Below are 16782 nucleotides of genomic sequence, written 5' to 3'. Positions count from 1 at the left end.
ATATTTCTTGAAGTTTTTCTATGTCTTCATTTCGAATTATTTTAGCAATTTCATTTGGATTATGTCCTTCTTTAACATATTGTTTATGAAGTTCAAAATTATTTTTGGATAATGTTTTATAGTTATCAAAGCTTCCAGAATGGTGGGTTATATTCATAATAACAATTTTTAAGCTCATTTAAAGTTTTATATTGTGCAAAATATAATGTCTCTTTACGTTTCAAAAACTTAGAACTAACAATGTTTAGTTCATTATGCTTTTCAAGTAAATAATCTGATTCTTGTGTTGTTTTAGTTAAAAGAAATTGTGAAAAAATATAAAAAATATTTAGGTCTTTTTGTTTTGAATTTTTCCCATTTATTTCCACTGTTTTTAGAAAATTATAATATAAATCATAGGCTTCATTTTGAGAAACAAAAGCTGCATAAATTGATTGGCATAAAACAAGAATAAAAGAATATAGAAAATTATTATCAAAAAGATCAATTACCATTTGAATGGAAGGAATAATATTATCGTCACTAATATTTAATGCGATATTTTCTAATTTTTTTATTTGATAGAACAATTTTTCTTCCATTTAAAGTTAGATCGAAATTCAATAGTTTATTCCTTCACAATCATAAAGACAGAAAAAAAATTAACTGCTATTTACTTCAACCAAAAAGACATAAAATTTTCTGTCCTTAATTTTTGATAAAATGTATTATTAATATAAAAATGGTTGACAAAAATGAAAACATGAGGCGAACATATATTTCAATCGAAAAAAGATTAGTTAAAATTTCATGGCTTCCAATATTAATTATATTACTTTTATTTACAATGATTATTGTTAATTATATTTTATGTGGCTTTGCAAAAGACTTGCCAACAATTTCAGGTTCAGCACGTGAATTTCCGATGTCTCGAATATTTGCAGTATTTACATCAGTTTCAAGTATTTTTATTTTTGTTTATACTAATTTAATCATTGATCATTTGACATTAAAAGGGTTTAAATATTATAAATATTACAAAGCAGTCCCATTTATTATAACATTTTCATTTATATCATTGAGTTCTTGTGGAATTGGCGATAATCCACATATACATGGGATATTTGCCGGTACAGGGTTTGGCTCATTATTTTTATTCTTGGTTTTAATCTTTTTTGGACACTTAAAAGAATCAATTCTTAAATTTAAAATATTAAAAATCATTATACAGTCAATTACTTCAGTGTTAATATTACCATTAATAATATTAACACCAACACAAAACAAAGGTGAAAAACTTGAAAAATTCGAAACAATAATCGAATTTTCTGTTGTGTTTTTGTTACTTGTGTTAACAATGCTTTTAATTATAGAGTTACGTGAATTAAAAGTAGAATTTTGCATTGAGATCGATGATAGTAATTTAAAAAATTATCCTATAAACAAATGATTTTGTTTTTTCAAGACAATCGATATTATTTACTCAATGATCGAAGCAGTTGTGCTTAGTGTACATATAATTATATTCCTTTTTCATCTTTTTCTGATTAATAAATAAAATCTATTTGACTCAAATTTCATATTTAGACGCGACACTTGATCAAGTGTATATATTAATATAAGTAAGAAATTATTTGTCTATTTATTTGTCGTGTATTTATTAGCGTTTTAAGTGATTCAAACACATGCGTGCTGTGAGGAATTTTTCAGTAATTTAATTTGTCGTATGCTTTTAAAATGTATTGATTAAATGTTTTAGGTACTATGTTAACTTCATTGATAAAAAAATAGTTGAGTTCCTGAACTTAATGAATTATAAGTAAACAATTCTTTGTCTTGTAAACATGGAATTTATGGCAAACACTAAAGAAATAAAAATGAATGCTATAATAAGAATAAAATATTTATGGCTTTTGCTTGTGACTAAGCTTATAATGTAAATTAATTAATTATTTTTGAGAATGTAAACATCTTGGTATTATTTTGTTGTTTTATTTCTTAGAATTTATGTTAAGTCGAGCCGAATAAATAACTTATTTCGAGAAACAAGTACAATGGTTCATTTAAAAATACGTTATTTGCAAATAATACCGATAGAAAAAGTGCAACGACTCATATTGAATACTGTACGTTTAGGCACACGAAAATATGTCCAACAAACAAATTACCGTGCGAACAGAAATTGTTCAAGAAGATGGTACAATTCTAGTTCGTGATCTTTTTTATTTGTTTTCTAAAACAATACCAGCTGGTGGAGAATTTGAATTACAAATCACTGATCCGAAAAATCCTCTTTTATTATTTGATTATCGCTTAAAATCAAATGAATTTCCAAATCTTAGAGAAAGATTACAATTATTTTGTGAATTTACATCATTTCCAAATTCTCTTTTTGATATATTATCACAATGTCAAAGCAGTGACGACTATAAAGCAGTAATAGACTGTAAAAATTATGATCAACCACAATTGTTGTTGCAACAAATGACAAGAATTTCTTTACTTACTCACATTCGTGTTACATTAATTCCTGCGTCTGATGCAAGATTAAAAAATCATCTAGCAAAGGAAACAAAATTTTACAAAAAATCATATGAACAAAGCCAGGAACAAATAAAAAAACTTGAATTACAAATTCAAAATCATACAGCTGACTTTGCTCATGAGCTTGATGATAAAGAAGAAAAGTTAAATGAACAAAAGCTCAAATACAAAGAACAAATACAACAAATTAAACAAGAATATGAGAACAAAATAGAAGAACTTCAACATTTACATGAAGAATCCCAAAAGGAGCAACAACAAAAGTATGAAAAACAATCACAAATTATATCAGATCAATATCAAAAGGAACAAGAAAATATGCAAACACAATATCAAAAACTTTTAGAAGAAAAACATCAATTAGTTGCGCAACATGAGCGAGAAGAAGAAAAGATTAATTCTCTTGAGAAACAAATCGCAACACTCAAAGATTCTCAACAAGAAAAAGATCAAATAATTAAAGAAACTCAACAAACAAACAAAAATATAATGACTGAAAACACCAAATTACAAACAGAAGTTGCGACATTACAAACGAAATTACAAACAATTGAAGAAAATCATCAGCAAAAGAATGTAATTATAGATCAAAATGATCAACTTTTGAAAGATCTTAGAGAAGAACTTAAGGCAAAAGAACAAGAACTACAACAATGCAAAGAATCACTTCAAGAACAAAAGCAACGCGCTTCAGAACGTGATTGGATAGCCGAGAAATCAAGAAAAGTAATTGCTAAACATCAAGAAGATATTAAAAAATTAGTACAACATCATAATGAAAGAAAAGCAGAATGGGAGAAACAAATGCAAGAAAAAAAGCAAATAGAAATCGAACAAGCACGGCTACAAGAAACAATTAAAGCTTATAAAGTTGAAATGCAACATCAACAAGAAAAAATAACAAATTTAGAAAACAAATGTAAATCTTTAGAAACACTTAATGAAGAAATGAAAAAGACAGAAGAAGAAAATATGCATATGATTGAATATTTAGAAAAATCATTGAATAATAAATGCGCAATGGAATTTGAAGTTGATGGAATTGATTTTAGTGAAAATGAAACAAATCCTCAAAATACAACAATAACAGAAATAAAAACAGAAGAAACAGATAAAACAGAAAATACAAATACATTTAATTATCAAGAAACAACTTCTTTGTTTGATACACCATTAGCGTTTTACTAAATTTACTTAAGTGATTATTTTGTAATATTTTCCGTTATTAATGTCATTTTGAATAAAATTAGTTGCTTCTTCTTTCTTTTTCTTCTACACCTCGATTTTCGAACATTGTCAATGAAATCACAACAATTGTTGTTTTTTCTTCACTATATGAACGATTCTTTGACATTATCTTTGAGATGTGTGAATTTGGATTCTTCTCCTCTGCAGTTGTTACGATAACCATAGAAATCAATCGAATAATTTAAGGTGAAATTATCAGACAGAAAAAAAAAAATGATATAAAACTATTTGGCTCGAATAAAGAATTTATTCAAATTTACCATATCAAACATAAAAATATATTCAAGTTTTAATATCTTCAATTTTCATTCACCATTTGAAATTTACGAGAGTTTTATGAAATGTACATAATAAGTTTGATATATTTTTACCAATTTGATCACTTCAAACAGTTTTGAGAATATTCGTAACAACCTCAAAAATGCTGCATTAATATCTATCGTTTTTGAATGTGCGAAAATATTTTAATATTTCAATGTTAACATTAAATGTAAAACAGAATTTGTTATATTTAGTAAAAATTAAATAAAAATGATAATGAATTCGACTGTGTAAAGAATATGTCAAATAAAGAAATTCATAATTTATATAAACATTGATGAATGATATAATTAAAAATTATTTATATTTGAATGTGATTATCAAATTCATTATCTTGGAAATCATTCGCAAATGGATCTTCTTCAATATGATTCATGTGAATGTTTATGATTTTGTGATCGATAACATTTTCTTCATTTTGATAATTTTTGTCATTTTCTTCGTTCATTTCGTTTTCGTCAAATGATGGTGAATTTTTTTGATGTTTTCGGCGATAAATATAAAGAATAAGAATAAAACAAACAATGATTATAACAATAATAACAACACAAATAATTATAATAATATTATGTTCATTATCATTTTGAACATTTTCTTCGTTTTCGTTGATAATAAAATAATATTTCGAATAAAATGAATATGAAATTAAATATTGAATAATTGTATATTTATAAAATATGAATTCTGAATACGTGAAATAACGATTTAAATTACTAAATGTTAAATATAATGATTGCGAAAAAAATGTATTAATAAGAAGTGTTTTCGTATTTGTTATAGTTTGAATTAATACAAATGAATAAGTTAAAGATTCACTGTTTAGAAATGTTTCATAAAATGTATTTGATTTAGTAAATGTATTTGATTTAGTAAATGAATTCGACTTAGTAAATGTATTTGTTGGTTTAATCAAAGTAAAATTATAATGATATATGTATAGAGTTTTAATTTCAGCAGAATCATATCGTTTATAAAATGTTTCTCCATTTATTGTTGCTTTAAGTGTTAATTCTTCATATTTTTGTGCAAGAGCATATACATTATAAACTCTTGTGCCTCGTGAAACATCATTCGTATATTCTCCATTCGTAATTTCATAATCATTGATAATACTTGCATTGGAATCAGCACTGACTGCACGTGTCTTAACATTAAATGTGCCTTCGTGCTTTAATCCACTAATATAAAATCGCCAATTCGTTGATGATATTTCATTCGGATCGAATCCAGATCCAAGTTGAATTGTAATTTCAAGAATTGGCGTTATCGTATACACTTGAATTTGAGTTCTTTCCATTCCGTAATAAGTAAATGTTTCGCCTGCAAGGATGTTTAATTGTTCCTTTGCTGATGATGTTTGCACTACATTAGTATTAATAATTTTATATCCTTGTGAATTCACATCTGAAAAATATGGATAATATACAGAAAAGGTTATTGTTTCATCTCGATCTTCAAAATAAATACCAGTTCGTATCATATCATTACTCCAAGTGCATTGCTTATTTATGTACTTAAGTTCCATGTCACTCCTGGGTGCATCAACAATTGTAAAGCCAAATTTGTCACCGTTTTGGAATCTTCCATAAGAAATAAGCTCAAACGAAATTGTATCGTCTGCCGCAAGATGTTTTTCGTTCCTATTATTCATTTGTATATCAATGTCATCGATTTTATCATTATTTTTGTTGAAAATTAAACGAAAATTTTCATTTAAATTAGATGTTTGTAAGTTAGAAAAAGAATTTTTGTTATACTTATCATACACTTTTTTGTTTTTTTCTTCTAATAGATTATTTTGTGTTTTATTGTGTTTGAAGTATCGAAAAAAATCTTTCGAAATTTTAAAATTTGATTGATGTAAATCTGAATTATTTGCAATACATGAAGCATCTCTGCCAAATGTAACTATCAATATACTTGGTACGATAATCATTTGCAGCATATTAAACTGTAAAACGATGCACGAAGTCAAATCATTTCGAAAGCAATCGATCGTTAAGGGAGGGCTATCGCTTATAACGTATTTCCACAGCTAAAACGGTCACATGCATTAAAATATTGACTACTTTATACTCAGAAAAAGAATTTTTTTTAATTTTTTAACGGATTGCGCCCATGAAAATTGAATCAAAAAATTTGTATATCCGAATATGCCATTTTATGCTCATAAAAATTATTTAAATATAAAATTAATAAACTTTCAAATCTGTTGATTAATATTTGTTTAATGCATACGCTACAATTTATTCTTACAGAAAAGAATAGTAATTTTTACTTGAATGAAAAACATGTTTTAAATCAACAAATTCATTTCTACAAAAGATATTTTTATAAGAACCAACATTGCACGGCCCTTTTTGTGAATTTATATATATTTTTTGTAAAAATAATGGCCTATTATATTTAAATCATTTTATATAATTCCATTTTCACTTTAATTCGATAGTTTACTTGAATTTTAAGTCCAAACTAATTAATTTAAAGCGAAAAAAAAACGTTCTGGTGTCCCCTTATCCAATTGTTCATAGAGTTCGCTGTTAGAATTGAATCACCTGCGTTTTCAATAGTAGCTGAACATAATAATAGGTTATTGATGATGATGGCAAAATTATGTGATTGCACCAAAGGCAGCCAATCCAAAACGATCGATTTCAACACAAAACAAAATTTCACATGCAACTGTCGTCATAAAAATACGATAAGTATTCAAACAGTTTGAAATGTGTACACATTTAAATAACCGAAACAGATTCAAAATAATTCGTTTATTTAAATTAAAAAGTTTATTTTCAGCGGCTATCATTCAATTTCTGCCGCATTAAAGTTCCGTTTGATTACATCCTGAGATGCTTGAATTCTATATTTATTTATCTATCTATATAATAATTGTGGGGATTGTTCCAAGTGTTGGACTTAGAAGTTCATGCACAATAGATTGGTCGATTGGATCTTTCATTTCAAATTCGCCTTTGATCCAATCGGGTGTTAATATAATGTGTTTACTGTCGTTTTGACATTTATATTGGAACAAAACAACGTCCACATTTTCTCCGTTGATTACGGCAACAGATGAATCATTTGACTGACTGCAGTAATTTGTTGCAGAGAAAACAGTTAAACAGTTTCTGTTCTTAAAAGAATAACAGTAGCCCTGTTGCGGGCATTCGTGGCCACGAATTAGCATCTTGAAATTATTGTCTTGAAGAAATTGATCTAAAGCCTCTGCCCCAAAGAGATGTCCAATACCTCTTTCGCCCTCATCGAAAAAATCAATTTCTTCGCTTGGGTCACTCCATAATAAGTCAACAAATATCTCATTGTTAAATCTGTTAATTGGTCTTTGAAGTTGCTCTATTTCAGCAACTTCGGTTATACCCTGCGAAATTCCGCCGTGAACGCAGAATATAGAATTGTTTATTATAGCGGCTAACGGCATATAAGAAAAACATTTTAAAAATAGCCGATATGATCTGTTATCAATAAAAGCTTCGCAATCACTGCGAAAGCCATACTTTTTTGTTGTCTGTTTCGATTCATGATTTCCCCTAAGAAGATGAATATTATCGGGAAATAGCAGTTTAATCGATAACAAAAGAATAATGACTTCCAAAGAATTTTTTCCCCTGTCAACGTAATCACCAAGAAAAACATAAGAGGTATCAGGGGGATATCCAAATCTTTGGAAAACTCTAAACAGGCAGCCAAGGTCACCGTGAAGATCACCAACAACTACAAACGACCCGTTTAGAGTTTTAAGGATTGGTTCTCGATCAAACTGCGATGTCGCAGATTTGATGAGTTGTTTGATCTTTGGGTCTTGCAGCACTTGAAAGCAGTGAGATTCATTTCTTTGGTAACTCATGATGATCTGAAAGACAATCTCCTTGAGTTCGAGCTGTTGCATGCCAAAGAACAAACTGAATACGGCACTGAAAAATTGAGAGGGAAAATTTGGGAAATTTTGGGAATTGAATTAAACTTTACGGTTAAAGGTAGTTGAAAATGCCGAAAAAGGCGATGTAAAGCTCAGAAGTTTCGCTTAACGTACAGACTCAGAATTTGTATCACAAAAAGTGGTGATACAAAATTAACACAACCATTTATCACATTTGGAATGAATAGAAGTTTGCTTTTTTAATAAAAATAGTTTTATTAGATTATTTGTAAATATTGACTAAAAAATATTAGAATACGAACCGATATTGTAATCAATGATTCTTTTACAATTCAATCTATTTAGTGAATGATTATTTCAAATTCAGTAATTAATTGTAATAAACAGTTTCTTTGATTGGTTTTTTTATGATTTTTTTCTCAACTATTCAATAGTTATAAATGCTGTTTGCTCACAATATAGATATTTGGTTTAATATGTAAAGAAGGAGTTAATCCAAATGAAATTGCGAAAATAATTCGAAATGATGAAATCGAAAAACCTCAAGAAATATCTTTGCAAAATGATTTTGATTTAGATCAAATAATTAAACCATCACTTTATGAAAGATGTTCTTTTATTAATAAATAAAATGTTTCATTACTTGATTATGCAGCATTTTTTGGATCAGTTAAATGTTTTAAACATTTGTTGTCTTGGGAAGAAGGAGTTATACTTGTGTAAGTGATCATGATTCTAATTTATTCATATTCAAAGATATCATTAATTTAACAAAAGAGATTACTTCTATAGATAAGCTCAGCATTTATAATTACGTTCATTGCTATAAATTTCGTTGTATATATATTAAATTTCCAAATACATTTTTTATTGAAATATATTCACTCATCATCTATATACGAAGCGAACACGCCCAAAATGTTGACTCTGATCTGGAATTCATCTATTTTATCCGGTGCTAATGTTCCAGAGTCGAGTAATTTGTTTAATCTTTCTCTTTCTTCTGCAACAAATTTTTCGCCCTTTTGAATGATTTCTTCCATCACCCATTGGTAATATTTCGTTCCTTCGACTTGTTTCATCTCGTTTAAGTACATTTGTTTCTTTCCTTTGGTGATAAAGTCTTCAACTGTCTGTGATACCTCATCAATAATTCCTGCTTCACTATTGAGGCGACCGTTAAGACCGCGTTGTGTTCCGCAATAATCGTTAATGAAGTCTATGAGATCTTCAGCGGTCTTCTTCCCACTGTATGTAATGTAATCTGACTCATCGTGACAATAAAGTCGAAGATCAGGGAATAATTTGAGATCATAATCCCAATTGTAGAACTTGTAAAGGTCAACATCATTGGCTACAATCTGAACTCGATCATCATACTTGAAAGCTTCGGCTACTTCACGCATTGAAGGTAAAAATTTCTTGCATGAAACACACCATGGATTGTAAAACATAACAAAAACGCAATGGGTCTTGTTAAGAAGCTCTTTGAATACACGGCCATTGGGTTGAAGAAGTGTTTGGATGATTTCAATTGGATGAACTCCTGTTATTGCAGTGGCCCATCTGGCAATAGATTCATGTGACATACCACCGTCATACGTGTGAACAGCATCTTGTGTGTAAAGCTTGACAACAGGAGTCATTGATATGCCTTGTTCATAACAAAAATGACGATACTTTCCACAATTCATGACAGCAACACGAATGCCATCAACGCCTTCAAACATCTGAGATAGGATATCGTATTGTTCATCAAGAGCAAGAGAATAACGTCGATGTGCTGAATAATAGCGAACAATTGTTGGAATTGGATTATTGATTGTTCTGTTAAAGTTCTCTGGGGTAAGCACAAAGTATGGAAAAGCATATTGCTCAATGAACAAAAAGATGCAGAATATCATGATATTTGGCTAATGAGCTGGTAATGATCGATAGATAAACGTATCAAAAAGTGGATATCAAAGGTACACCCCAAACGATAAATTTTCACCATTTTTGCATATTCATTGAAAAATTAGAAGAAAATCTAAAATACATATTAAAAATATTTAAGTATTTGCAAATTTACTTACTAACAAATTCACTTATGAATCACACTATCTTATTGAAATGATGATTGAACATAAAATTGTTATAAATTTGTAATCTTTATATTTCATTTAATTATCAGAAGAACTAACTAAAGATATGAGGCATATGGAATTTTTTGATGAGGTCATCCATGTTGTAAAATGATATCCAAAATGTTTATCTTTTTGCTTTAATTAAAAACTCACTTTTGCTCAAAAAATCAAACAAATCCAATAAATTGAGTGCTTTATCAAAAATTGACCAATCAAATGTTTATTCACAAAGCTGAAATTTGGAAGTTCGGAATTGTTGAAAGTACTGCACCTTCTTTCAACTCCATCACGACAGCGTTCTTTATCGCGGACTTCTTTGCCTTCTTTTTTTCCTTCTTTGATCTGTTATCCTCGACCAAAACTTCTGCATTTTCTTCTTCGCCACTTTCTTCACCTTGTTGATACACAATCATTGGGATATCTTCGGACTCATGAAACTCATCATTTTCTTCTTCTTCAGTTTCAGTTTCTACGTCATCGTCATCTTTAACGATATCAATCATTGTCTGTTTGAATTGTTTCTTTTCTTTACGATGAAACTCGGCATCATTAAATACATGGTCAAGATCAATCAACGTGATCTCCTTAGGAAGTTTGGAAGACTTCTTAAGCTTTTTCGCTTTTGGAAAGTACTTCTTGGCGAACGTTAAGGTCGTATCGATCATCGGCGGTTTGCTCTCAATTCGTTTTTTAGCGATTTCGTTGACATAGTGTAATATTTTGGAGGGGCCTTCTTTCACCGCATCAAACATAGCGCATATGATGAACGTGTGTAATGGAAGTTGAATTTTTAACTTGTGATTTTGAATTGTATAATCTTGGAGTGCAAAAAGAAAAGGTAGAACGCACCCAAAACGACAGAACTTATGAGATCGAATAAGGCTTTTGAGGTGGTGAAGAATGGATGTGAAAATTATTTCCGCATGTTTCTTTCGCGAAATGAGAAACCTGTAAACACAATTAAGACTGGAGTTGACCATCTCCTTGTTGAGGGAATGCGGAATAGCCTCATTGAATAGGGTAGCAAACTTGAATATAAGTTCGATTTGATCATCATCATATTCAGATGTGGTCTCTACTGGAAGTGTCTTCCATATTTGACTGTGCGCTTCTTTTGCAAGCTCTGATTGATCAAAGTTTGTAGAAATAGACCGAGCAAGATTAAATGAAAGATCATAAATCTCCTTCTTATTTTCAATTTGGAGAGAAGGGACCTTGAGGATGAAGGAAAAGATCATCAGGAGAGGGTCTGTCTGTGTTGTTGATAGTAATTTGCTGCTTGGTATGCTTTCCATCAACCGCCCGGCAACCGTAATAATTGTGAGGGAATGGCGGTTGTCAGCGGTTTGAGGGATGAGATGCTCAAGCCAAAGACGAAAGAAAGGCGGCGTGCAGACGTCGCCCATCTCGGTGAACAGTACCAACATGAAAGAGCTGAGGTCGGTGGCGTCCGACCACATATCAGTTTCATCGAAGAAGCGGAAAATAGCTTCCGAGAAAGTTGGAAGAGATAATGGAACAGTACTTTTAGCAAGTGAAGCAAGAATATCTCTCGCGTTGTTGTTACTTCCGATCTCATCTTTTATTTCTCGAAGAACCTCTTCGATTGGAATAAGGTTAATTGATGTTTGAGTGATCATTTCTGATAATGATTGATATGCAACATCAGAAACGGATTCATCACTGCAAAGTTTAAGATATTCACGGACAATTAAATTAACTGGCTTGGATAAGGAAACTTGTTGCGTATTCTTGAGGAGAATTGTTATCGCACAATTTGCAATCTCGATAAGACTTATGTTTTTGGTCTTGATAAGTAATAGTATAGATGATGTAAGTGAATCTGATATGTTTAAATTGATCTCTGAGACATCTTCGAGTAAACGACAAAGAATTTTGATTCCAACAGCAACTGAATTAACTTTGTTATGAGCAATGTCGCGCCGAATCCTTTCTGCAAGGATATCGTGAATGGAACTTAGTCTGGAAATGTCATGAGTTCCCCAATGAATTAATTCACGAACTCTTGCAGCAACAGGATCCGAACGTCCATCTGTAGGGTAACAAGCACTCACTCGTGTCAAAGCATCATACTCTTTGCTGCAAAGGCAGTGACAAAACCGGAGCATTGGACGCTGTTTAAGAAATAACCGTTATTTCCACAGAAATAAACAGCACAATGAAACAAAAGAAGAAAAAGGTAAAACATAAATCCATTGGGAATTTCCTCATTACGTCAACTTGTAATATTGATAACTTGATCAAATTTAGTTTTGTTTATTCATCTTTATTTATTTTTATTAATTTAAAAAATCTGCAATAAACGATAGGAAATTCAATGAAAGATGGTGTTTTAAACGGTTTCCTTTCAAATTCTCTATCGTTAAACAATTTTTATTCCAATCAACAAAAACATAAAAATTGTGTCCTTAGAGACTTAACCCTTTTGCGCTCATTTCTCTTTTGAACTGTATCTCCTCTGCCTCTAAAATGTCGATATCTCTTTGGAGCTTTCGAACTGTGTTTCCCATTTGTTTGTTCTCTCCAACAACAATTGCATATAGTTCCTCTAAGTGTTGCATTCCTGCGCGTGCGTTCGGTTTGTATTTCCTTTCCTTTAGTTCACTACAAGCGGTACGTTTACGTTCAATTGTATCTTGTAATGAATGAAGATTTTTTTCGATTTCATCAGCAGTGTCTTGTAGCTTTTGTTGTTCGCTAAGATATTTACCAAGTTCTGTTGAAATATCTATGACTTCTTTCGATTCATTATGTGCTTTGCAAAGATCTCGAACTAGTGATTTGATCTTAAGATCAATTTCATTAAGAAGTTGCCTCTTCTTGGAGATTAGCAACTCTTGTTCTTCAGTAGCAGATGCAGAAATTTCGGGAAAATGTGATATTAAAGAATCAAGTTCTGAAGAACGGCTTTTCAGTTTAAAAAGTTCATCGTTTTCGGTTTTTAATTGATGTAAGATTGACGACCGTTTATTTTCCCATTGCGCTTCAAAATCTTTTTGTTCTAATGAAAGGGAATCGCATTGGGTAGTAATAAGGGAAAGCTCAGTAAATATGTTACGGCGTTTGGCTTCACATGTTTGAAGTTCTTCAGAAAGAGATGAAGATGAATCAATTAATTGTTGCAACTTTGTCGATTTAGAAGAGTTTTCATCAGCGTATTTTTTGGCATTAGATTCTGAAAAATGAATCTGTGATTTAACATCAGAAACTAGTGCTTTTAGATCTTCAATAATTTTTTGGAATTCGAAAACATGAAGCATCATTGGAGCAACTTTGGGGATTTTTTGCCGGATTATGTCAAAGCGTTCGCATATGTTTTCATAATATACTAATTTCCGGCTAAGTGGTTCTTCACGATCTTGTGCTTCGTTAACTTTGGTTTCATATTTGTAAAGAAGGTTTTGATTAATTTCAATCTTATCAACAAGGTCTCCTAAAACATTTTCGAGATTTTTAAGTTCTGCTTCAAGAGATTCAATTTCTTTACGAGTTTCTGGTGAACCATGGCGTTCAGGAGATGCAATGCTTTCCTCAAGCTTTGCAATCTTTTGCTTGAATTCTTGTTCTTGTGATGTTTTTTCAGCAAGAGCATTTTCAATAAGTGATTTCACGATTTCTGCAGCTTCAATGTCTTTTTTATATCTATCTACTTGTCTTTCAAGGTTTTGTTGTTTTTCTATTTCAGCATCTATTTTTTGTTGAAGAATTTGGTATTCTTCCTCGGAAAGCATTGGGGTTGTTCTGACATTTTTGTAAATCATTGAATTTACCCAAATCAGTAGGACGATGGATATCGTAGAGGTTATGAATTGAAAATAAATCGGTTTGTTCATAAAAATATCGCTTATCGTTCTATAGTTGCGTGATCAAGTTCACCATGATTTTAGACAGAGCCAATTAACTTAATGTTCTTATCCGTTGACTTTTTATTTATGTTTTTTATGAATTCGTCTCAACTAATCTTAGGAAACTTTTTTTATGGATATTATTTATGCTTAGTTTAAAGTTCTCTACAAGCCTGTGACATTGCTTAAGTTTTTTACTTTGAGAAAAATTTGGTTGTACAAACAACTTAAGAATTAATCTATTTTTGTTAAATATTTTAAAATAATTAAAAAATAACATAAATCAAAATATTCACGTGAATAAAAGAAATAGTTCATTGTGTTCTTAAATTATATTTTACTCTGATAGTTTGAAGGATTTAATCCAGATCTTCCTTTCTCATTGATGATGGAATTAATCTCGAAATTATTGGAACATTTCCTAGGAACTTAAGAACAATTGGTATAAATCCGCCGAATAACCAATATCCTCCTACCAATTCACATATTGCACCAGGAAATGTCATTTTCAAAACAATAAGAACAAGCCCAATGAAAAACACTGCTGTTCCCTTTAGTCTTTCAACTTTGAACAAATATTTGAAAAATTGTTGGAATCCATTTGACAATAGCAAACCTAATAATATTTGTACGTTGGATGAAACCAAAATCCTCGGTTTCATTGTGATGAAGCCAATCAAAAACACGACGAATCCAAACCAGAACAAGTTTGTGCCGATCCTTTGTATTTCTCCCATTTATTTGGTCAATTCTACAAATAAAGTATTGAAAAATATCCCCCAAAGATTCAAATTTCAACCGTTTTTTAAAACGTTCGCCGTCAGAACGAAAGACTAAAATGAAAAAATGGAAAAATCCCGATTTATTACTATATATTTTACCAACAAATCTCCGAAATTGGCATTATTTATTTTTATTCAAATAAAATCAAGTCACAAATTAGTATACTAAAAAACAATCATTCCAAAAATCAACATGTTGATTATTATTAGTTTAGTTTTACACACCGCAACACTCCAATTACTCAACTTCAAATATATTAAATTGCTTGGATACATTTCTAAAAGTATCAGCAAATTTTTTTAAAAATATTTTTTAATGTATTAATTCAATTCCAAATCATTTCACTTACCTATAAAAGTTACAAATTTTAAACTTTTTATTCAAAAAAATCTAAATAATAAAATTATATACAAACATTTTTTTTTCATAAATTCATGTTGCCAGCAATGGTTGTATATACCCATTTTTCGCCACTTCTTCAAGTACAGGCCTTGAGCTTGGGTTTCTATCCAGACACATAGAAATGAAATTTTTTGCTGCATCTGAAACTTTTATGCCCTGTGGATACGTAATTTTACCATTCATCCGATCTATCTGTGATGCAAATGTTTGCTGTGATACGTCTTCACCAAATGGCCTTTGACCAAATAGCATTTCATAAAATATGATACCGAGAGACCATGTGTCAACTGACGGTGTAATCAGCACAGCCTTTCCTCTTTGGAATGTTTCAGGCGCAGCATAGTAATATGTTCCTGTTCCTTGTGATGTAAGTTCAATTGCACTTTCGTCTCCTTCTCTAATCTTAGACAACCCGAAATCAGTTATCTTCACTATGCCGTCATTGTTAAAAAGGATATTTCCTGGTTTTAAATCGTAATGAATTACATAATTTTCTTTCGCTCGTAGTGCTAAAAGTCCTTGTATAACTTGAGCAAGTATTAACTTGGCTTCTTTCTCAGGAATTCTTCCTCGTTTACGGATCATTTCTGCTAAATCTCCACCGGAACAATATTCCATTACTAATGCAACAGTATCATCGCCAATATAAAAATGCCCATAAAATGATACTACATTCTCGTGTTGGGTCGAACGAAGAATCTCAATCTCACGCCCACTATGCCTGATAAAATTGGCTTTGACACTTTGGGACCATTGGGGGTCCATCCTTTGAATTTTGATAGCGACGGTTTTGGCATCTTTGGTGTCCAAAGCGAGCCAAACTTCGGAGAATCCTCCACGCCCGATGTATTCTACAAGGAGATACTTGCCTTCATCGAGGTACTGTGTCGGACGGAACTCTGAAAGAGATTTGTCGTTTTCAAATCTGATCTGATAGGCAAATCTCTTACGTTCTTCTTCGAGTTGATGTAGCTTTTGTTTGTTTTCTTTAAGACTAGTGGTAAGGACAGACTTTTTGGCTTGGAGATTCTGTGTGTTATTTCCTTTTTCTTTTTTAATATCATCGATTTCTTTGATTTTTTGATTTATGTTCTCAATCTCACGTTCAGTACGCATGACATCAATACCACCATGCCATCGCGCTGTGCCATTCAGATATGTATTTATATTTCCAAGTTTTTGTTGTTGTTGAATCATTTCGATAGATTTCATTTCTTCATTTAATACGGTATATTTTGAAACATATTCAACGAGGCAATCTTTGATTCTTGAGAATTTGCCTTCGTATTCTTCACGAAGTTCTTTTTCTACTTGGGAACGAATTGCTATTTCATCAATTTTTTTGTGTTCTTCGACTGATTTTATGCTTCTTTGTATGTCTTTGGATATTTTACATGGGGTTTGTTGTTCTACTATAAATTCAGATGGAGGTCTGTGAAATTTTAATTGTTCACTTGGAATTGTGTGAATAGAACTCTGATCATGTTGTTGATTGGATGTATTGCTATCAATGTTATCATTTCCTGCAAGCCTTTGTTTTAATAAATTGATTCTATCTGAGTTTGAGAGGGAATCAACTCCCTTTGAACTCATAGATAAATAAAAATTAAACGTC

At 30.7% G+C, this 16782-nt stretch overlaps 5 protein-coding genes across 5 annotated transcripts; 1 reads left to right on the top strand and 4 right to left on the bottom strand.

Annotated features, from left to right (window-relative positions):
* Positions 1-2127: 2127 nt before the first annotated feature.
* GO595_001101 (spindle assembly abnormal protein 6-like) lies at positions 2128-3711 on the top strand (the record flags this gene model as incomplete). The annotated part of the gene is made up of 1 exon (XM_067913758.1): positions 2128-3711. One exon carries the CDS (start codon positions 2128-2130, stop codon positions 3709-3711), a length of 1584 nt encoding a protein of 527 aa, XP_067778719.1.
* A 3259-nt stretch (positions 3712-6970) lies between these two features.
* Positions 6971-7999, bottom strand: GO595_001100 (Ser/Thr protein phosphatase; the record flags this gene model as incomplete). Its single annotated transcript, XM_067913747.1, has 1 exon — positions 6971-7999. The coding sequence occupies one exon, from the start codon at positions 7997-7999 to the stop codon at positions 6971-6973; it is 1029 nt and encodes a 342-aa protein (XP_067778718.1).
* Positions 8000-8871: 872 nt separating this feature from the next.
* GO595_001099 (putative protein disulfide-isomerase A6) lies at positions 8872-12245 on the bottom strand (the record flags this gene model as incomplete). Its single annotated transcript, XM_067913736.1, has 2 exons — positions 8872-9830; positions 10388-12245. 2 exons carry the CDS (start codon positions 12243-12245, stop codon positions 8872-8874), a joined length of 2817 nt encoding a protein of 938 aa, XP_067778717.1.
* Positions 12246-12545: 300 nt separating this feature from the next.
* GO595_001098 (uncharacterized protein) lies at positions 12546-13868 on the bottom strand (the record flags this gene model as incomplete). Its single annotated transcript, XM_067913725.1, has 1 exon — positions 12546-13868. One exon carries the CDS (start codon positions 13866-13868, stop codon positions 12546-12548), a length of 1323 nt encoding a protein of 440 aa, XP_067778716.1.
* A 1329-nt stretch (positions 13869-15197) lies between these two features.
* GO595_001097 (Serine/threonine-protein kinase TOUSLED) lies at positions 15198-16760 on the bottom strand (the record flags this gene model as incomplete). The annotated part of the gene is made up of 1 exon (XM_067913712.1): positions 15198-16760. The coding sequence occupies one exon, from the start codon at positions 16758-16760 to the stop codon at positions 15198-15200; it is 1563 nt and encodes a 520-aa protein (XP_067778715.1).
* Between the last annotated feature and the right edge of the window lie 22 nt (positions 16761-16782).

Source organism: Histomonas meleagridis (assembly GCF_020186115.1).
Source record: "Histomonas meleagridis strain 2922-C6/04-10x chromosome Unknown contig_12, whole genome shotgun sequence".
Taxonomy (NCBI): Eukaryota; Parabasalia; order Tritrichomonadida; family Dientamoebidae; genus Histomonas; species Histomonas meleagridis.
This window is presented reverse-complemented; position numbering and strand designations above follow the sequence as displayed.